We start from the raw sequence: 20,578 nt of genomic DNA on the forward strand, positions 1-20,578 counted from the left end.
TGTCCCTGGTAATAACTCCATGATCTCCCCTGTCTACTTCATATGAGGAGGTCAGCCTGTTCTCATAGATTATAACACCAGGCCCTTCCTAGAGAAGACAAAAATTTACAGTCCTTATTTGAAGATGTTGTCTTGGTTAAAAACATACAACATACATAAAAAATCAAGTTCTTACCATGACAACAGTGCCACAACTAGTGACAGGAAACTGGTAGATAACAAAATCCGAATTAGAGTCAACTTGCGTGCAGTCTCGGCCTCCCTCCAACAGTGAGATTTTTTCAAGATCAATGGGGGGCAGAGTGGCATATTTGTCTACTACCACGATGAACTGGGCATCCTTGGTGCACTGAACAGTAACTGTTGGCATAAACACAGGTATGAATAGGTCAAATAGCTAGTTTTTATCAATAAAAGAAGAAGAAGAAGAAAAAAAAAAAGATTAAGAAGGATCAAGCTTTTATTGTAGGAACTTCCATTATCAAAGAATTAGTTTAATAATTTCTCTCCATTGTGCTGAAGAATGCGATATGAAGTAACATTTTAGCCACCTAACAGTAAAATTCTAATCATGGTATGCAGCATAGTTGGAGAAAAGGTTCTGTTTTCTGTGAAATATGTGACATAAATAAATATAAACTCACCTCTATTTCCAAAGTAGCACTGTCGGCCATCAAAGCAGCAACTAATGGCGTCACATTCATCAGCAGAAATACCAGGAGCTCCACAAGGGACTCTCACATTTGGTGGCACATAACAACCATCAGGAGAGGTCTTTTGTGGACGTGGGTCCTGGGGTTTATGTTGATGATGCTGTTGCTGTGGCTGGTGTGGTTGAAATGGTTTATGTGGTTCTTGTGGTTGCTGTGGTTGCTGTGGTTGCTGTGGTTGCTGTGGTTTAAGTGGTTGCTGTGGTTGCTGTGGTTTAAGTGGTTGATGTGGTTGAAGCGGTTGATTTGGTCGATGTGGTTGAAGCGGTTGATTTGGTTGAAGCGGTTGAAGCGGTTGATGTGGTCGATGTGGTTGAAGCGGTTGATTTGGTTGAAGCGGTTGATGTGGTCGATGTGGTTGAAGCGGTTGATTTGGTTGAAGCGGTTGATTTGGTTGAAGCGGTTGATTTGGTTGAAGCGGTTGATGTGGTCGATGTGGTTGAAGCGGTTGATTTGGTTGAAGCGGTTGATGTGGTCGATGTGGTTGAAGCGGTTGATTTGGTTGAAGCGGTTGATGTGGTTGATGTGGTTGAAGCGGTTGATGTGGTCGATGTGGTTGAAGCGGTTGATGTGGTCGATGTGGTTGAAGCGGTTGATTTGGTTGAAGTGGTTGATGTGGTCGATGTGGTTGAAGCGGTTGATTTGGCTCATGTTGTTCAAGTGGTTGATGTGGTCGATGCGGTTGAAGTGGTTGATTTGGCTCATGTTGTTCAAGTGGTTGATGTGGTCGATGTGGTCGATGTGGTTGAAGCGGTTGATGTGGTTGAAGCGGTTGATTTGGTTGAAGTGGTTGATTTGGCTCATGTTGTTCAAGTGGTCGATGTGGTTGAAGTGGTTGATGTGGTTGAAGCGGCTGATGTGGTTGAAGCGGTTGGTGTGGTTGAAGCGGCTGATGTGGTTGAAGCGGTTGATATGGTTGATGTGGTTGAAGCGGCTGATGTGGTTGAAGCGGTTGATTTGGCTCATGTTGTTCAAGTGGTCGATGTGGTTGAAACGGCTGATGTGGTTGAAGCGGTTGATGTGGTTGAAGCGGTTGATATGGTTGATGTGGTTGAAGCGGTTGATGTGGTTGAAGCGGCTGATGTGGTTGAAGCGGCTGATGTGGTTGAAGTGGCTGATGTGGTTGAAGCGGTTGATATGGTTGATGTGGTTGAAGCGGCTGATGTGGCTCATGTTGTTCAAGTGGTTGATGCGGTTGATGCGGTTGATGTGATATCCATGGTTTTCGTAGTTCCTCCGGTTGAGAGGCCTCTGAGTCCTGGGGCCAGAATGCTCGTGGGTGTGGAGGAAACTTTGGTGCAAGAGGATACTGAGGAAACCTTGGAGGAAATATCTGTGTTGGAGGATATTGGACTTGTGGGAATTGAGAAACCTTTGGTGGTTGAGGAGGTGGAGGATTCTTCGGTGGTGGAGGTTGCGGTTTTTGTGGAAATTGAGGAAACTGTGGTGATGGTGGAACTGGGCGTGGATCCTTCGACTTTGGGGGAAGTTGCAGTTGTGGCACTTGAGTATGCTTAGGATATGGAGGAGCCTGTGACTGTGGAGGAGGAGGACGTTGGTCCTGTGAAATTTGTGGATATTGAGGACCTCTCTGCAGTTGAGGAGGAGGAGGTTGGACCTGTGGATTTTTTGGATATTGAGGACCTCTCTGCTGTTGAGGAGGTCGTTGATCCTGTGAAATTTGTGGATATTGGGGACCTCTCTGTGGTTGTGGAGGAGGACGTTGTGCCTGCGGATTTTGTAGATGCTGAGGATATTGAGGAATCCTTGATGGTTGTAGAACCTGAGGTGGTTTAGGATGTGAAGGAACCTCTGGTGCCTGAGGAGGTGGACCACCCTTGGACATTTGTCTTGAGGGGTTCTGCCATTGCAGCCCCTGAGCCTGAGCTTCTATATTTGTCCAAACTAATCCTCCTAGCAGTGATAATGCCAAGAAAGTGGTGGCAGTCTGACGCTTTGCCATGATTTCGCAGAAGATTACCCCGGACATTCCTCAAGTGTACCAGCTGGGTGGGATGCAGCTTTATTTATAACCAGGATTAACCAAAAAATCCAAAACAAAACAGACAAACAGCAAAAAACAACATCAAAGCCACAAACCACCAATCAAGGCTTTCTGTCTTTCACTAAACACATGAACTTTGGGATGTGTTTTGTAATGGCCTCAGCATGTTCACAAAAACAGTTTAGACATTGGGATGAAACGTGTGCATCCTATCAGATGTCACTGTGTCTGGTGACAGTTTGACATCAAAATATATATTTGCATGTTCAACAATTGAGTCACAAATCCGATTCAAAGGTCTTTGTGGCCTGAAGCTGTATTTGGCACAATTTTTCTGTTTGCTTTGCTAGATTACGATGTGCAAGACTTAACTGGATTTAAGTGGCTATTTTCCTGTCAACCATAACAAAAAAAGATTTTATGATAGTTATTTGGGAAGTTCTTTATACGTATTCCATTATAGGATTATAATTATGGTTCAGCCAGTTCAGTGACTTACAAGACAGAAAGTTTTGAATCCAAGTTTGTCAATTTTTGAATGCCAGTGGGCTTTCTTTTCTTACTTTTACTCGAAATCCTACAAGCAGCCTTCTGAATAAACTGTAGATGTCTGCAGCCTCTCTATATGTGAATTTATATGAGCCTAAAGTAAGATCTCTGAGCGGTTTAAATTCGAGTTTAGCTCGGTTTAAAGATAAATCTTTTCCCTACATTTCCCACAATTCCCAGCGACTAATTTCTCTGTGAATCAACGTGCCCGCGTCGCGTCGCTCGTTCACGAAGCAGAGCAGCGGGACGCGCAGCCACCGGAGCGGGCGGAGTGTGTTCACCGGCGGACATGTCTCTGCCGTCCGCCCAGAGCTCCGACCCCCCGGGCAGCCGCCGGAGGAAGCCGCCGGAGCACACACAAGGTGGGATGCTGCTTAGAAACAACAGACTAACAAAAAAAAAAAAAAAAACACCACAACTTTATCTGTGGTGAGCGACCCGAGTCCGGCGCTTTAAACGGCTTTCGGTAATCACGCTGTGCGTTTTAAATGGCTGCAGCGTCACACCGTGAACGGTGAGCTGTGAATCAGCAGACAGCTGTGTGTGTATGTGTGTGTCTGTTTGTCTGTGTGTCTGTGTCTGTCTGTCTGTCAGTGTGTATGTGTGTGTCTGTTTGTCTGTGTGTCTGTGTCTGTCTGTCTGTCAGTGTGTATGTGTGTGTGTGTGTCTGTGTGTGTGTGTGTGTCTGTCTCTCAGTGTCAGTGTGTATGTGTGTCTCTGTCTGTCTGTCTGTCTGTGTGTGTGTGTGTGTGTGTGTGTGTCTGTCTGTCTCTCAGTGTCAGTGTGTATGTGTGTGTGTGTGTGTGTGTGTGTGTGTGCGCGCGCGCACCAAAATGTCAGCGTTGTATAAGTGTCATATGACATTACAGATCTTGTCAACTGTCCTTTAGTTTGACATTCTGTATCTTTTCCAACTATGTAGTTGAAACAGTTTATTTGTTTGTTTTTTTTATATTAAACCCACAAATATTTAATTTACAATAATATCCCTTTAAGAAGCTGGAACCAGATACTGTTTGACATTTTTGCTTGGTAAGTAGGATGGTAGAGTCAATTATCAAAATTGTGGGAGATGGTTAACTATTTTATTTTATTTGTTATGCAGACTTTCCACTTCAGTTCTGTAGCAACATCTTTGGTTTCTCTTGTTTGCAAAAGCTGCTAAATCAGTTAGTTACCTTATGTAGGTAAATTGCCACATTTCCAAAAATCTTGAAGTCTGTCTTAATTTTGTTAATCAATTCAATGTTAATATATTCATTGGTCTTAATAATGATAACCAAAGGAACTAAAAGTTCTGAATTTCTTGCCTTAAGTGCTACTACTGAAATCAAATACTTACAGGTTATATAGCACCTCTTGAGGAAGAGATCAGCTGTTAGAAACAACACTGTTGATGTTTTGTTTTTTTTTCTGTCATAGAAGCTCACATATATGATTAATCTTAAAGTCTTCCTGCTCTGTATCAAAGAATGAAGTAATGAGCTTTGAATGCAGATAATATTGCCACCTCCTCCCCCCACTCTGTCATTGAGCAATCTCTCACATTCGGTGGCATGTTTTTCAACTTGTGCACTCCTGTATACAAATATGGTAACAGAAAGAGGAAATAAAGCAAGACTACTACCTAAAAGTATGTCAACAACACTGAACGGACATAAAAGGGGGAAATCCATATTATTGTGCTGGTTTGTCTCACAATACTGATGGCATTTTAGGATTTGTGTTCTATATGCATTTCATGGATCTTTAGAGGCAAACCTTTAGAGGCTAAATACTGTGACATCTCTGATTTCCCTGCAGAGTAAATGCAGCTGTTGGCAGGATGTCAGAGATATAAATCACCCCACAGAAGAGGAACTTAGTTTGCCTGCTGCACAGGCCTAAAAACATTGGTACTTGTATTAATCTGGTAATGTGAAAATACTTGTGGATATAATTGGCATGCAGTCAGTGGGGATAAGGCATTCAGGGCTGAGCAAAGACATTCCACTTCCACTTAAAGTAATGTGAGGATTTGATTGTTCTCTAGTGTCCTGTGTTATGGTGAGTCTCTCTTGACAAAGTCTGAGATATTTGGGGTTTGGGTCATTAATGATTTTTGAATCAGTGCATGTTTGATGTGGGTTTTTTTTTTTTCCAGTGTGAGTCCAATAAAATTGAGTACCCAGGTGTGCCTGTATTGATTAGGGAGGAAGTCTGTGCTGTTCAGTTCATGCTGAGTGTGTTGCTAATTTCACTCTAATCCCTGACCCTGTACTGTAAACAAAGACTACAGATACAGAGTGTAACAGACCAGTTTAAGTCAGAGCGTTGTTCTCAAGCAGCAGATTTGTTTGATAGCAAGAAAAGCAGCAATCAGTTAAATTAATAATAAAAAAAACTTATTCCACAAACAAAAGAAAACATGGACTAAACTTTGGAGTGTACAACTTTGTAACACTCGAATGGAATCAAAATTAAGTTATTAAGTTAATAAATTCAAGATATTGTTCAGCCAGTTCTCTACCAAAACAATAAATTAATGTATTCATTCATTGGTATGCATGTACATGTTCTTTATTTTGTGATTCTCTGAGACATCTTTCTCTTGTTTGTTGCTTTAGAGCCTTCATCGGACTTGGGTCCCCAGGCAGCTCACAGTGATGAACAGATCTATGGCCGAGGTCAAGGACTTAATCCAACAGACACCTGCACTGCAGCAACACATCACTCCATATGTCCTGGACTTTGCACAACAATGTGCATGCCTCCCAACATGTGTGAGCACTGGGTACCAGTTTATTTAGTTTAGTTTTCTTTCTTTTCTTTATTGACAGCATTGCTCATAGTTTACAGAAATTTATTTGTAATTTCAGGTTCAGGCCATAATGCCTGTGACGATAGCAGGGAGGAGATTCAAGGGAAGAGAACCATCAAAGCAGAGAACGAAGTGGAAGCCAACAAACTGGTCAACAATTACAGAGTAAGAATCTTGCAGGTTTCCCTTCTCAAATGAAAGGGGTTTGAGTCAAGGTTTAATATGTACGTGTGCTTGCCTGTGTGCGTCAGTTTGGTTTCAGAAAATGGAAGAGCCACGTGACAGAGCGTCCGTTTGAAGACAGGTCAGAGGTTGTGAAAGAGCTCTACTCAGAACTGAACATCATTAAGCCACATACAGGTAACAGTTTTTTTTCCTTGTCTGGAGTCTTGGACCTTATTTCGTGGTCAGTGTTTGTATTTGTTGGGGTATAATTATCCTCACCAAAGTAAGGAGTAAGAACACAATGGTAATATCTGATGATACAGGAAATGAATGGTGAAATCCTTTCTGACCTCCATCTTACCAGTATTTAGAGATATGGCTATTTTTCCAGGTCTCTGCAATCAACTTGCATTAACAGTACAGTTTCATTGGTAATGAGAAAAACCATCGTTAAACATACAGAAATAATAGGTGAAAACTATGAAGCATTCTTTGTACTGTAAAGAATTAAATCAGAGAAAGGTTTATAATGTGGCTTCTTTAGATGTTCACCTTTCACAAATGTTTTTCTCTATTTGCCTTCAGGTCATCTCATCACATGTGGAAACGTGGCATATGTGCTTCTCTTTGGTTGGTGGGTCTCTCTGGCACATTTCCTGGTCAGCATACTTATGTTCATCACAATCACTGGTGTACCGTACGGTAGGTGAACTAATCAAGAAAGAAAACAGAATGCACAGTATTATTGATCCTCCACCATTCTTCATTATTCTTTTCTTCCTCACTGTCTTCAGGAAAGCTTTGCTGGAAGTTGTCTTGCTATTTTCTCTGGCCATTCGGCAAGTCAATCCAAGAGGTATCATCTGAATCTGATTTTTGAGTTAGCACCGGGGGACTTTCCTCTTGTTGGTTCTCTGTTTTTTTGGCAAAATTAAATTTGGTACATGCACACTAAAAGGGGTTAGGGTTGTTCTATAATCACAAAACAAAAAGAAGTCTGACACGATGCACACCAAAATGCATTTACAGTGCAGATGACAGCAAACAAAACATCTGATAAAACCACCAGGCCACACTTTTTTATTGCCTTGACATGTTCCACAGCAATGCTGATAGTGAGCAACACAGATAAGAGAAAATTAGATAACACTCATATAAAACTGTCAAATTATTCCTGAAATCTAATCCCAAATGCATCAAAAATTACATTTATGCAGATATTTCTGTCTGTAGTTTAGTTTTACTTCTCTAGTGAAGGTCATGTCCTTCTGTTCCCTTTTCCTTTCCCAAGAAATTCTTTCTCGATGGGTGGTATCTTGTGTTTCATCTCCATTTGCCTCACGAAGTGCATTTTCTTATAATCTTAAAACTACAGCTCTCCTTCTCTCTCTGTGTGTTTTATCCAGATTGGAAATACGTTGAGAAGATGTTGTGAGCAATCACCAGACTGTGAGTGCAGCATCGACGGGGTCAGTGATAACTCACCGGTTCTGCTGCCCTCTCCCACAGAGGTGCCAGTCTCAGAGACACCAGGGAGACCTCCACGTACCTCCTTCTGGGTAAAAAGACACTTATATATACATACAATATACATGGACACTGTTCTGATCTGATTAACTGATCTATGCATCATGAAAATCTAGAGTAGAATATCATTACCCAGTGTGCCCTTCTTGTGGTATAGTGTCGTTTTTCCACCTACACGTGGCTGCTGCTGGGCTACCCGCCTCTGGTGGTCATTCATTCCCTGGCCTGCTTTTTCTCCTGGATCTTGGTCTTCACCATCCCCATTTCCAAGATGAATGGACGGACCCTCACTGTCATTCTTCTCTTACCTCCTGAGGATGTTTCTGTTTCCTCCTCCTCACAAAGGAGAGAAATTAAGGCAAGGGAGAGAATTAGCACGTCAGTCACAGAAAATAAATCTGGATAGATTAATTCCTGTTGGTTTGCTGCTCATGTGCCAATTTCATTATTTTTTATCACACTTGTAGAATCAAGGCTATGAGGCCAGAGCACTGCTCTGCTGCTACCATGCAGTCAACTGGTACTATTACAAGTACACAGTTGATGGGATCAACGTGTTTGCTGTCAGTATCCTTTTATTCCATTTTATGTGAGAGCTTTCTGTGTTAATATGTGGGTGTCACGCAAAGAACTGTTATCATCTTTGACTCTCACCCAAGACCTCCTTCCTCTTGTAATAGTTGCCATAGTAATTGGATATATTGACAAAGAAAACAAGTACGCCTCCTCTGAGGTTAAATTTGCCATAGCAACTGGCTCCATCATACCACTGTCCTACTACATTGGTATGGGCATCGCCAGGTGAGTGGTTCTCATTACCTAAAACGCCTGTGAAGGAATGTTGGGTAGAATGGAAACTTACTATGTAATTTTACTATGTAACCCGAAGTGTCCCGTGAACCAAACATGTTTAATGGAGTTAGCAATACTTTAGTGCCAAGTTTTACTGAATTTAAGTGTTGTTAATTTTATTATTTGCAGTATCTCAGCCCAGAGTAACTTTGCTGTGGGGGCAGTTGTGAATGCAACCTTTGGTTCCATCACAGAACTGACCTTTTACATCACAGCCCTGCTCAGAGGTCACCATGCAGCTAACCCGTGTCTGCAGGAGGTTGTTAAAGCAGCACTAACTGGTACACTGCTTGGATGCATTCTCTTCATTCCAGTGAGCCAAACTCCATTTAACTCACATTTTCCATTTTTTATAGTTTAAAATGTCAGTCCACTTGTGTCATCTCCACCTGTTGACTCAAGGATCAGCTCATTAAATCAGTGTTAACACTACAAAAATCATGTTTGGACACAGGTCATTAATCAAGATGTATGAACAGGGCTCTTTGTCCGTTTTTCAGGGCATCTGCATGATAATCGGTGGGCTCAGACACAGTGAGCAAAGGTTCAACAGTCGCTCCACAGGAGTGAGCTCTGCTTTGCTTTTCATCTCTGTAGGAGGTCAGTCTCCAAAAATCAATACATCATCACTAGTTGCATATTTTTGGAAGTGTCAGATACAGGTGGTGATAGTAAATAAACCTACAACACCAAACCTTTTATGAGGGAGACTAAGTCTAACACTTCTCTCCCATCTCACTGTACATTTAGATGCCAAAAGCTCTAGCCTCACTAGCAAACCCAGTTCCTCACAATGTGTTATCTGCAAATGTTCCATCAGGAGTAGCTGTGTGGTCCCAGACATGCTCAACACCATCAGCCACAGGATAGGAAAAATACAGTCGCAGCAACAGTTTAGACGTCCATATGCACACCAGTGTTTTTGATCCCTCAAAATGATAGTGTCTACATAATGAAGTTACCCTGATCTTTGTCTGTGAATATTAATGTTTCTGTTTAAGACTTTGTAAATGAATTTCAAAGTGGATTTCCTTGCTTAAATAATGTGAGCATAATGTTTCTTTAAAATTCAAACTTGACTATCAGAGAGTTGTTAAGAAGCCTGAAAGTCACCTAATCAGAAATTCATGCAGAGATCAAATGTGACGTGATGGTTGTTCAGGTGAATTCACAGTAATAAAACCAGCTGCACAGGTTTATTTCTCTAACCCAGGACTGAAATAACCTGCATTAGCAACAGCTTTATTCAAATGTCTGAAATTAAATCATCCTCCTCTCATCGTCAGGAGTATTTGCCCCCACGTTGTTCTCTAAGGCCTATGGAAACCTGGTGTGTGACGCCTGCTCCAACTCCAGTACAGGAAACAGCAGCGGACCATTTGTCTGCCACAACTGCCACTACGATCTGGTCGGCATCAATATCCATGAAACACATCCTGACATGGACCTCAAGTCTCTCTAATAAGCATTTTATAAATTTTTAAAAACTATTTTCACTCAACAGAACAATGGTACACTCTTCCACAGCCATGTTGAGTAAGAACTACTTTCTTTTGTTGTAGTGAAGGAATTGACAGACCATAACGGAAGTTTTATATGTTTTAGCCATTGAACTACCAACTGGAAATCACTACTACTAACCACCTTCATTACTATTTTAATTTGAGTACCATACATTTGTAGATTGATGGGGCCCTCACTCTGAGTTGTTTCAGACAGACCCAGTACATTATGAAAATCACTGGCAGAACCTTGAAACATGCTTGAAATGTAAATTTTAACAATCCAAACAAAACGGGTGTTTCTTCATTTCACAACAGCCATGGCACTGTGAATGGTGTCTCTGAAAACTCTTTTTGTTTGTGCATTTAAGGAAGTACTGTCAAGCAAGTTTCAGTTCTTTCAAATACTAAGAAAAAATTACATTTAAAGGAGATAGGCTAAAACATGTTAAATTAGTATATGGTCTTTTTATGGAGTTTGTAATATATTTCAGTAAAGCCCTCTGTTTATTTCTGTCCCCTCATTTATTATGTTCTTGTCTTCAGGCCTTTGGTGTACACAGTGTCCATACTCTTGCCTGCTGCGTACCTCATTGGTCTCATATTCACTCTGAAGACACATTCCCATATTTGCAACATCCATGTGGGAGAAGGACAGGGTACCGAACCTTCTTACGGTCACACAAAATTGCGCCTTTCACAATTATACAGTGATGCAGTTAACATTAGGTTTCATTCATTGATTAATACTGCACCTTTATCTCTTTGTGTCTGTCTGCTCAGTCACCGGCCACATTGGTGCAGTGGTCCACTGGTCACGGTGGAGGTCTCTGCTCATTCTCATCATGGCCACTGTGCTCACGTCTGTCTGTGCAGATCTTGCCACCGAGCACATCCAGCCCATACTGAATCAACCCAACTTCTCTCAAGTGAGGGGAAGATATGCATCCCCAGTGTGTTCATACGCTTCTGATTTGGTCATTTCCTCTGGTCATTCTAACATTTCTCTTTCTCTTTTGTTCTTTCTTTTTCCATCTCCAGTATTTCATTGGGGTCACAGTTCTTGCTATGGTCCCTGAGATCCCTGAGATTGTTAATGGGATCCAGTTTGCACTCCAAAACAACATCAGTCTCAGGTAAACTCTGTCTCATCAAAAGAAAGAAAGTACCCAGAAAGGCTGAAAAATGCTAACCTTAAGAATTTCAGAATTTATTCACTGTAAGATGGTTAAAATGTTGGTGTTGACTTAGATGTACCCGAAACCATTTGCCTTCCCTTTGCTGTTTTTCTTTTGACCTTTTTGTTTCAACATGAAAACAAAAATGATTATAAGTCCATCATCCCATCATCACCCATATAACATTTGAGTTACAGAGACTCTACTTCTAAGAGTATATTTATTTATTCCCACAGCCATTTTGCTGCCCGGTATCACTGCTCTTTGAAAAATAAATAAATAAATAAATAATAAAAACAGCTAAGTGATTTCTGCATCTAAATGTTTCTTTTTTCAGCTTGGAAGTGGGAGGTTGTATCGCTGTGCAGGTCTGCATGCTACAGATTCCAGTACTGGTCTTGTTTAATGCTTTCTATGTGAGACACCATCTCCTTTTTCTATTGTTGATTTATTCAATGATGATGAATATATAGTAAAAATATTAAACATGAATCTCAGTTTATATATGCACATTTTTATATAGTGCTTTATCCTGTTATCAAACACTATCTCTACTTTTCGAAGGACGTGGGGTTTGTGTTGCTATTCAGTGACCTGCACTTGTGGGCTTGCATCTTCAGTGTGATCGTGGTCAACTACATCTTCATGGACGGCAAGTCTGATTACTTTCAGGGTGAGTTTCAAATGTTTTAAAATCTATTTAAACTTTTTTTGAACCCCCCCAATATTTCCCACTTTCATGCAAATAAAATGGGATGCTTACCAAAGTTCAGTGCTCACATTGATCCTCCGCATTTCATTAGATTTTTGTTTTTAAAACTAATTGTAAAAAATCATTTTACTTGGTGTTGATTTATTCAGGAGAGAGTTTTTTTTTTATGTCAGTCAATAATCTTGAGGATGTTGTCGGTTTATGCAGCAAGGTTATGGATGACTCAGATCTGACAAATTTGCTTTGACTTCATTATGCTTATGAAATATTAACACTGATTAAATTAGATGACCTGTCCCAAGACTAGTTTGAAACCCTGCAGGTTGATTTACATACATTGGCTGCACGAAAAACAGGAAAACTATCTGTGAGTGAAACAGAATGATGGCTTAAAACATTGAGTAGCCTCTAGAGCTTCGATTCACTTTTACCTTCAATCTTGTGTTTCTTCAGGTACGGCTCTGGTGGTTGTCTACCTGATCCTACTGGCTCTGTATTACTTTGCTCCGTCTCCAGCAGGCTGCTGAGTGGTGGATCAGTCGTTTCACAATTTTTAAACCTGGAAAAAAAAAATCGAAGAAGCCAATTCAACACCATTTTTTTCTTGCTAATGTTTTATCACAAATTGATCATCTGGGACTTTTATTATTAGTTTATCTTCTTACACTCCATCTTGTATTACACAAATAATTTTAGGAGGTAAAGTGACATTTGTCTGTGTCTTGTCCTTGTGGTCTATAACTGTGGTGAAGGAAAGAGAAGTAGTTTTCTTCCAAATGGAGATTACAATGTAAAAAAACAAAACAAAAAACTGCACTAATTGTATTTGTTTTGAATGTACTGCTGTCATACATTTGTAAATGGTGAAACGTGACATTTTTTGTAATAATATGGCAGAAACAGTGGCACACCTGACTATGCAGTACAGGAACAATAATATCTGACTATGCAAGTTTCTGAAAAACTGGCTGCCCGTGTTTTTATTGTTCGTACAGACAGAAATTACAAAACTTGATGTACATTACACCCATAATTTGCTTGAAGGAGATTTTCATCTTTTCTCCCAGGAGCTGATGTAAAGTGACATGCACAGCACACTGGCATGCAAGAGATCTTTAAACTTTCATTAACATAAAAACATTATGCAAATATAAACATCTCAATCCAAAGCAATGCAATGTGATCATGTACTGAATCGGACTGTTGCCATTTTATAATAAAAATAAGTCCATAACATGTCAATCATGTCAAAAAAGCAACTCGAAGTGGGATTTTGAATATGAAGAAGGAAACAACTTATCGCTTAGATGGGTTAAGCTTGATGTTATACCAACACGGTTACACTAACTGTGAAATAAAATGCTGCAGAGATACTCAACACTCAATATTAAAGCAGATGAAAGGAAGATGTGACAACTACAAGCAGTTGAAGGTATTACTACAATATTGATGATTTACAGTCCACAGTAAAAGCAAGAGATGTATTTTGACCAACATCATGCAGGGCATACCTAGGTCTGATTTCACAGAAATGACTGAGCCTGCTGACGTTTTAACAACAGTGAACGTTGTTGACTTCAGAGTCTGATCACAGTATTCCACATTCTGAGTGCAACATGCTTCTCACGCACTATTCATTTCACTCGTGAGTTTTACCAAAGTGCTGCAGCACAACGTTCTTTAGAAAAAACACATTTAGAAAAAGTTAAAAACAACAGTAAAAACAAAAAGAGGTCAAAATGGAGTTCAAGCATAGAGTGGGAACAGAAATATCAGGTGAAAAATAAATATAGCTACATGATCTGCTACAATTTGTGTACAAAAAATAAAAGTAACAGTGAGAAAAATAAATAGGTAAAAATTCTGGATTTCAGTTGATGAAAAATCTTAAATGATGGCAGAAAAGTTCAGCAAAAAAAAAAAAAAGACTCTTGGAGAGCACCAAGTAAATCACATGAGAAAAAAAGGCCAACGAGTAAAGAGTGATAAAGAAACACAAGTATTAAAAACGCATATAAAAAACCATGTGCGTGATATTTTGGTAATTCGGAAGGCACCAAATAAAGAAATAATGGATTAAAACCGCTGTGGAGCTACAGGTGTGTTATTTCATCTCTAACTTACTCAGCCTAATTTTTCCAAAAAGAACTGCAGAGGCACAAGATTCACAGTGATACAATGTCACAGATATTATTAAAGAGGCTTTGGGGTTTTCATCTGATCACAAGACCAAATGTGACCATTGAGGGGTACTTTTTCTAAATTTAATCCCAACATACAATCAGTGAGTCTTTGAGGCTAAAACATGATGCCTTGAATAGCTGGCCTAGCTAGACTCATGAGGAGGTATCACAGTTACAAACATGCATGATCAGAATCAAAGATGTTTCTAACTATCTGAATAGAAGTTTGAGTGTTTCTCTGGATACACCTGGTCACAAATTCCTCCAGCAACACAGCTTCCCTCTTAAAATGAAACAAACAAACCCCAACCTCTGACAAGAAGCTTGAACTGCACCAGCAGCACGCATACTCATTTTACCTTTCAAGAAATTGTCTCCGGAGGGTTTAACAATTCCTGCACATGCTCCACAAGTTTCTCTGTCAGTGATTGGTTGCAAAAAAATAAAAGTAAAGAAAAGAAAGAAAAAAAAAAAAAAGAAGAAGAAAACTGAGACATGCACTACAAAAATGACAAGCATTGCACAAGATACCTCTGAGCAACAAGGAAGAAGAAATAGCATACAGGGATTCTGGGTTTTCACACTGACATGTCCTCAGGGTACATGCAAGTCCCTCTATTTAAGCCGCTGAATTAGTGTGTGTGTCAGTCCCAGGCTGAGCAGCTGAAGAGTGGACAGCTGGGCTAAGTGAGGGAAAGTTTTCAGCAGTTTTTCCCAGGTGAGTTCCAGCAGGCTGGGCACCACCAACCACACTTTGTACAAAGACCCAGTCCTTCGGTTCCCAGACATGTTAATGACGCCACCATGGACATACATACAGCCAGCCTGAAGGAGAGGAACAGGGCGGGAGATAGAAACTACAGTCAGAATTAGACCATTAATCGACAGCCCAACTGGCATAAAATGTATCAGACACTATCTTGTTTGAGTTATTAAAAAAAAAATAATAATCCAAATGTTGCACGCTTTCAGTTTTAAAAACGTGAAGATCTGGTGTTGAATTGAATATATTAAAAGACAAGCCGTGGTCTGAGAAACAGCAGTAGACATCTCTGTCTCAAATGGATTCGTAGGCAACTGGACTTGCATTTGTCTAAGAAGACAAGGTCTTAGACAAATACAAGTCCAGTTGACAGTCCAGTTGAGAACAATGACCTGGATGAATGAGAATGATGAATAAGATCTTCATAGACAGCAGTAGACATCTCAATATTATCATTATACAGTAAACGATAATGACTGTCTATTTGAAACATATGAAAAAAAGAATTTGAAATAAAGTCGTTTGATAAGTTGATTATAAAATTACCAGAGGACTAATTTGTGAAAATGATCACAACTGAAAGTTGCAATTCTACTGCAAAGAATGCTGATGTCAGACTTTGTAGATTTCTTTTCTCACTTAGTTTAGAAACAAAATCTGCTGGCCAAGTCAGATGTGATTTGTGAAACTAACCGGGGTTACTGCAGCACAGTGAAAATAGGCGGGTTCTGGCATGATGGCAGGCAGCTTGGTCCACTGGAAAGTCTGCAGATTGATCTTCCATAGGTCTGACAGGATCAGCTCTCCATTATAACCTCCACATATAAACACCTCTAAGGAGGAAAAACAGAGTGAAATATGGCCAAAAAATTTCAGGCCATTTTCTGTGTGGACAGATGATAGTGTGTGAAATACTCCTTACCATGTTTGACCTGAACACAGCTGTGACAACGGCGTGCAGCAGGATATCCTGTCATGATTGTGCACATTTAAAAAAGTTAATTCTTTGCCGTTTCAAATTCTTTACTTGGTTAAAAAAAATTAGCTGACAAGCAAACAGATTACAAACCTATTTTTTCATGGGATTTGGTGGTAATTTCCTCCCAGTAATTTGTCTCCAGGTTATATGCATGAATCTGATGAAGGAAAATTGTATTAGATAAAAGGAGAAGATGAACAAATTAGTTAGAAGTGCATTTATGTAAAAAACTGTGTCAGTGCTGGTCCTTGACCTTGTCCAGGGGATATGATGTCCAGGACGTTCCTCCACCTAAAATGTATATTCTCTGTCCATCATGAGCTAATTCATGCCTGTACCTGTAAAATCAAGCATTCAATGTCACTATATTTGAATTAACATCATGAGAACCCACTTATGATTATCTCTGACCAACCTCTCCTCAGGTAGATCTGAAGGTGCGTTGTTGGGTTTGAGATGTGTCCATTCTCTGGTGGTCAGGTCCAGCCTGTGCAGGTCAGTGCTGTAAAGGTAGCCTGTTGTCCCTCCAAACACATAGAGGTAGCCATTTATGATGACCATCGCCTGTAAAATGTAGAGCATTCATAAATTCTTCTGTATGGGGGAAATAAATTCAGGAGTTGTGAATAAATTAATATATTTGGCTTAAAGTCGCACATTTAACGAGGTTTAAAGAAGACAAAACTGTCTCACCTGCCCGTAGATCTTGTTGGGCTTCTTCCCTCTGCAGTTCAGCAGATTCCATCGTTTGTACTGAACATTGCAAACGTGGACATCATTCCCATTGTTTTCACCAAAAGGAATCCCGGTGCCACCAAACACAAGTAGGTTGTTTCCATGTAAAACAGCTGAAAGTGACAGACACCAGCAGTCAGTTTCTGCTACAGTTTCACTGTGTTGCAGAATATCGCTGGTAAAGTTGGCTCAGATATACATACTGCACCAAAGAAAGCACCTGAAGAACATGACATGGGACTATTATTAAAGTTTTCCTGGGGCATTTTAATATGTGGATCCCCATCATGTTTGTATCTCAATTCGAACAAATTTGTGCATAATACAAATGATCTGCACAAGCACGGGGGTGATATCTTACATGCCTCTGCCATTTGTTTAGGGATAAAAAACCCTGGATGGAAGGCAGGCAAGATTTATTGCACAATATTTAAAATTGCAATATGAAGTGCGGTATTGCAGAAAACGTACATCTGAAGGCAAAATGGACCAAAATATTGTTGTGTGTTGTTATCACCTTAAGTGTTGTGTTGCTACAGCCACATCACGATCAACTAACTGTACTCCGATGTAGGAGCATGTTTGTTTGGTACAAGGCCCAACAAAAATCACATCCTCATTTTATTCCTTTTTTTTCTGTAAAACCAACCATTCTATCTGAAATCCTAATATCTGCAACACCAGCTTCAGCAGCACTCAGCAGAAATATACAGAGACGCTCTACATTTGGCACTGAGCCACAGAAGACAGCACGTTAACCCCAGAGAGCTGTAATCTGGTTGTGAATTTGAATTCATCTAAACTTAGTGATTGTTTGCAAGCTCCAAGGGTGTTTTATGAACTGTTTAATGGTTTTACTCTGCCCAGCAAAAGTTACTTTTGTTTCCCCTCATGAAAAATATTACAAAGCAGGTTTTGATTGATTCTATTTGAAACCCACATTGTTTGTACATGTGGCACATCAGCACATTGCTCCATCACAGCCTGCTGTAGCATAAACCGCCTGGTGAGACCATCGTCCCAAAGCGTCAGCCAACTGGCAAAATGCTCAATTAATTCATTCATCATCAACCGCTTATCCGTTTCCGGGTCGCAGGGGTTGCTGGACCCAATCGCAGCTCAAACTGGTGGAGTGCAGAGACACCCTGGACAGGATGCCAGCCCATTGCAGGGCCAACACACACACACAACCACTCACACTCAGTCAGCAGTTAACCCAACGATGATGTCTTTGGATGGTGGGAGGAAACCCATGCAAACACAGGGAGCAAATGCAAACTCCACACAGAAAGGCCCCAGGCCAGGAACCAAACCGTGACCTCTTATTGTGGGGCAACAGTGCTAACCACTATGCCGCCGTACTTCGCAATAATAAGAAAAGTAGCTGGTTTTACCTGACATAGAGGCCAGCTCTGTGGGCATGTAGCCCTCTGTGCGCACTTGTTGCCATGTGGCTGTGGCAAAATGAAACCGCCAGAGCTCCCTAAAAAGGGGGTAGTCTTCATTTTCTGACCCTCCTGCCTCCTCAAAGTCTGGGTTGTAGCCTCCAAACACGTACAGATTGGTGCTGTCCGCAACACAGCGGTGTCCACTTCGGGGAGGAGGTACACATTGTCCTACAGAAAGAACAAGCAAAAGAGAGATTTTTTGAGTCCCTGATGAAAATGCCTTTATGGGAAATATAAAGTTTCTTTGCTCCTAAATATTAGACATTGTCCACCTCATTTGTAGGCTTGATTCACCCTAAAATATTAAAAGATAAGGCCCAGAGTGAGTTTAAAAAAGGAAAAATTACAGTATGAATTTTGCTGGAACCAGATCGCTTTGATAGTTTATATTGACTCAATCATCTATTTCCTTCTGTGAGGCCAAAGGGTCAGAGCAGGAGTTCGTGTGTTGCAGCACCTTCTCTCAGAAACCTGTTGGGAATCCTTAAGTTGGGACAGGAAGGGGAGAAGATGCGTCGGGCCTGAAGCCACCGTGCTCGCTTCTTAGAACCTGTAAATCAGGAAAGAGTACCACAGAACCAGATAACATTAATAACGTTAATGTGCTGCTTGTATTTTCAACATTTGGAATATCAACCAGAAAAAGGTAGATAGCACTTCTCATTGGTTGGGAGATAGTTGTGCGTTCTTATCTCCGCAGCCAACCTTTGCACTTTGTATGTTGGTTAGGATTTTACAAACTGTGTCATTTCTGTCTGTGAAGTTGAAGGTGAAACATGATTTTCACAAACGCACCATGAGCCTCAGTGATTTCCGTCACGGTATGATGGAGGCAAAGCTAAAGCTGAGTGTGTGTCCCCTCTCATATGTTAATCCCCTTTAAAGACCATAACAGTGTCTCTGTGGGACACTGCGGGCTCCATTCACTCATTTGTGCTCTTTTCCGCAGCAGCCTTAGCTAACTTTGGCCTGTGTGCTGTGGCGGAGACGGAGCAGTTAGCCTGGCTGCCTCACACACTCATCAGCATCCTGTTGAACCGAGACTCGACCGGAGACGTCTCCGGTTTGCTGCCTAAAGTCTCTGCTCGTGTCCGCTGACAGCCTGATGGTGGACTTTACCAACCTGAGTCTCGGACGGACGGCCTCCACGACAGTTTCTCAAACTTATTGAGCTGACTGAAGGTCCCATCGCGCTGGGCCGACGACATCTTAACGGGAGAGCAACCAGTCACACAAACACACACAACGAGGAGGGTGGACCGGCAGGGGGGGAGGGGGTCGGGTCAGACCTGGACCTGGACCTGGGCCCGCTTCGCTTCGACCAAACGCGGTGGCATGAGAGGGCAGGCTCCGACGACCAGCCTGAAACACGGAGGGGAGAAAAACACAACAGACCGTCCGTCCACACCTGCTGCTGCCACGACGTCACAAACAGCTGCCCTCAACCGACCAATCACAGGAGGGGGACCCTGCGTGGCGCATTCAAGAGCCTCGTGGGACTGTTGACAGTCTGCGAGTGTTCACACACACCGCTGCACAATCAGCGAGGAAACTCGGTGGACCAAAATCTGAGTCAGTCCAAACGGCAGAGTTTTGTGGTGTGAAATTGTATGTTGTTTTTAATAATCGATTGATGAATTGGATCACTTTGTTGACAAAATATCAGAAAAGTGGGAAAATACCTCTCACAAGGAGACGTCTACCATCACTTGTTTTGCTTAGATTGATTATCTCAGTGACAAAGGAAAGCGACAAAATCACAAAGCTAGAAAGAATTGGTGTTAACTTTTGCAAGAGATTGATTTATATCATTAATGATATCTCAGTTTCTGACACACAAATGGACATGTCAGCATTGGATAATCACAAACATATAGGAATTTATTTATTTGGTATCAGGGTTGTCCTGGGTTCATGAACAACAACTTAATTGCTTGCTAAAATGACTCAAGATCTTTATTCATAACTAATGCTTCACAGTGTATTTAGTTTGAAAACCATACAGAGATAAATTCACTTGTTTTCAACATATAAAAAAGATTTATTGTACAGTTTAGATATAGGATTGAACAGCTTCAATTAGGCTACTTGGAGAGAAACAAGCTGTTGTGATTCCAGTTGATCAACTGAACCGATAGTCAACCTTTCCCCTAGATGCATGTTGGCTGCTTTGCTGACATGTGGTAATCTGGATTTCACGCTGACTGGGATTGGCTGAAGGAACAAAACAGAACAGAGAAATCAATCATCACATGTGAAAATGTTTCACACAGGCCGTGCGAAAAATAAACATTATAAAGCCTGCATAAGAATTACAATTATTAGTTGGCCCACTGACAACAATGATAGTCAAATACACATTTGTGTTTGTCCTGCCATTGTTATTTCCTGCAATTCACACTTGCGTGAATGTTAAACAGCAAAAACACTTCATGTGTGTTGCTATGTTTCGTGCAATCTTGTTAATTTT

General features: G+C 40.9%; 3 protein-coding genes across 5 annotated transcripts; 1 reads left to right on the forward strand and 2 right to left on the reverse strand.

Moving 5' to 3' along the window:
• Window positions 1–219: 219 nt before the first annotated feature.
• LOC115056161 (GATA zinc finger domain-containing protein 14-like) lies at window positions 220–3,555 on the reverse strand. The gene is made up of 3 exons (XM_029522421.1): window positions 3,473–3,555; window positions 645–2,529; window positions 220–360 (listed from the first exon to the last, which is right to left on the reverse strand). The coding sequence occupies exons 1-2, from the start codon at window positions 3,553–3,555 to the stop codon at window positions 738–740; spliced, it is 1,875 nt and encodes a 624-aa protein (XP_029378281.1). The 3' UTR covers window positions 220–360; window positions 645–737.
• cax2 (cation/H+ exchanger protein 2) lies at window positions 3,501–13,239 on the forward strand. 3 transcript variants are annotated; one of them, XM_029523675.1, is made up of 20 exons: window positions 3,501–3,626; window positions 5,871–6,026; window positions 6,123–6,229; window positions 6,316–6,430; window positions 6,815–6,931; window positions 7,024–7,085; window positions 7,636–7,788; window positions 7,914–8,114; window positions 8,224–8,323; window positions 8,416–8,557; window positions 8,738–8,921; window positions 9,109–9,208; window positions 9,895–10,016; window positions 10,113–10,144; window positions 10,657–10,802; window positions 10,894–11,039; window positions 11,152–11,246; window positions 11,626–11,704; window positions 11,853–11,961; window positions 12,454–13,239. In XM_029523675.1, exons 1-20 carry the CDS (start codon window positions 3,554–3,556, stop codon window positions 12,525–12,527), a joined length of 2,313 nt encoding a protein of 770 aa, XP_029379535.1. In that variant the 5' UTR covers window positions 3,501–3,553; the 3' UTR covers window positions 12,528–13,239. The 3 variants fall into 3 exon arrangements, 2 of the variants coding, with proteins under 2 accessions (XP_029379535.1, XP_029379534.1); XM_029523674.1 differs by having other exon boundaries at window positions 6,316–6,424; window positions 10,657–10,769; window positions 12,454–13,233; XR_003841835.1 differs by lacking the exons at window positions 10,113–10,144; window positions 11,853–11,961; window positions 12,454–13,239 and having other exon boundaries at window positions 6,316–6,424; window positions 10,657–10,769; window positions 11,626–11,705.
• LOC115056897 (kelch domain-containing protein 10-like) lies at window positions 12,958–19,515 on the reverse strand. Its single transcript, XM_029523676.1, has 10 exons — window positions 19,232–19,515; window positions 18,566–18,658; window positions 18,055–18,276; window positions 16,619–16,773; window positions 16,341–16,489; window positions 16,179–16,263; window positions 16,016–16,082; window positions 15,869–15,916; window positions 15,640–15,779; window positions 12,958–15,008 (listed from the first exon to the last, which is right to left on the reverse strand). Exons 1-10 carry the CDS (start codon window positions 19,314–19,316, stop codon window positions 14,799–14,801), a joined length of 1,254 nt encoding a protein of 417 aa, XP_029379536.1. The 5' UTR covers window positions 19,317–19,515; the 3' UTR covers window positions 12,958–14,798.
• Between the last annotated feature and the right edge of the window lie 1,063 nt (window positions 19,516–20,578).

The sequence above is a fragment of the Echeneis naucrates genome, chromosome 16 (genome assembly GCF_900963305.1).
Source record: "Echeneis naucrates chromosome 16, fEcheNa1.1, whole genome shotgun sequence".
Classification (NCBI taxonomy): domain Eukaryota; kingdom Metazoa; phylum Chordata; class Actinopteri; order Carangiformes; family Echeneidae; genus Echeneis; species Echeneis naucrates.

What these genes read in the sequence shown, in the direction of transcription:
- LOC115056897 (XM_029523676.1), bottom strand. Translation starts at nt 19,316, where the DNA reads ATGTCGTCGGCCCAGCGCGATGGGACCTTCAGTCAGCTCAATAAGTTT. An exon ending in CAACAGGTTTCTGAGAGAAG is followed by an intron (nt 18,277 to 18,565) that starts GTGCTGCAACAC and finishes TTCTTTCTGTAG; the next exon opens with GACAATGTGTACCTCCTCCC. An exon ending in CATCATATCCCCTGGACAAG is followed by an intron (nt 16,083 to 16,178) that starts GTCAAGGACCAG and finishes TTCCTTCATCAG; the next exon opens with ATTCATGCATATAACCTGGA.
- LOC115056161 (XM_029522421.1), bottom strand. Translation starts at nt 3,555, where the DNA reads ATGTCCGCCGGTGAACACACTCCGCCCGCTCCGGTGGCTGCGCGTCCC. An exon ending in GAACGAGCGACGCGACGCGG is followed by an intron (nt 2,530 to 3,472) that starts GCACGTTGATTC and finishes CCACCTCCTCAG; the next exon opens with GCACCAGAGGTTCCTTCACA.
- cax2 (XM_029523675.1), top strand. Translation starts at nt 3,554, where the DNA reads ATGTCTCTGCCGTCCGCCCAGAGCTCCGACCCCCCGGGCAGCCGCCGG. An exon ending in GATGCATTCTCTTCATTCCA is followed by an intron (nt 8,922 to 9,108) that starts GTGAGCCAAACT and finishes TCCGTTTTTCAG; the next exon opens with GGCATCTGCATGATAATCGG. An exon ending in CAAGTCTGATTACTTTCAGG is followed by an intron (nt 11,962 to 12,453) that starts GTGAGTTTCAAA and finishes GTGTTTCTTCAG; the next exon opens with GTACGGCTCTGGTGGTTGTC.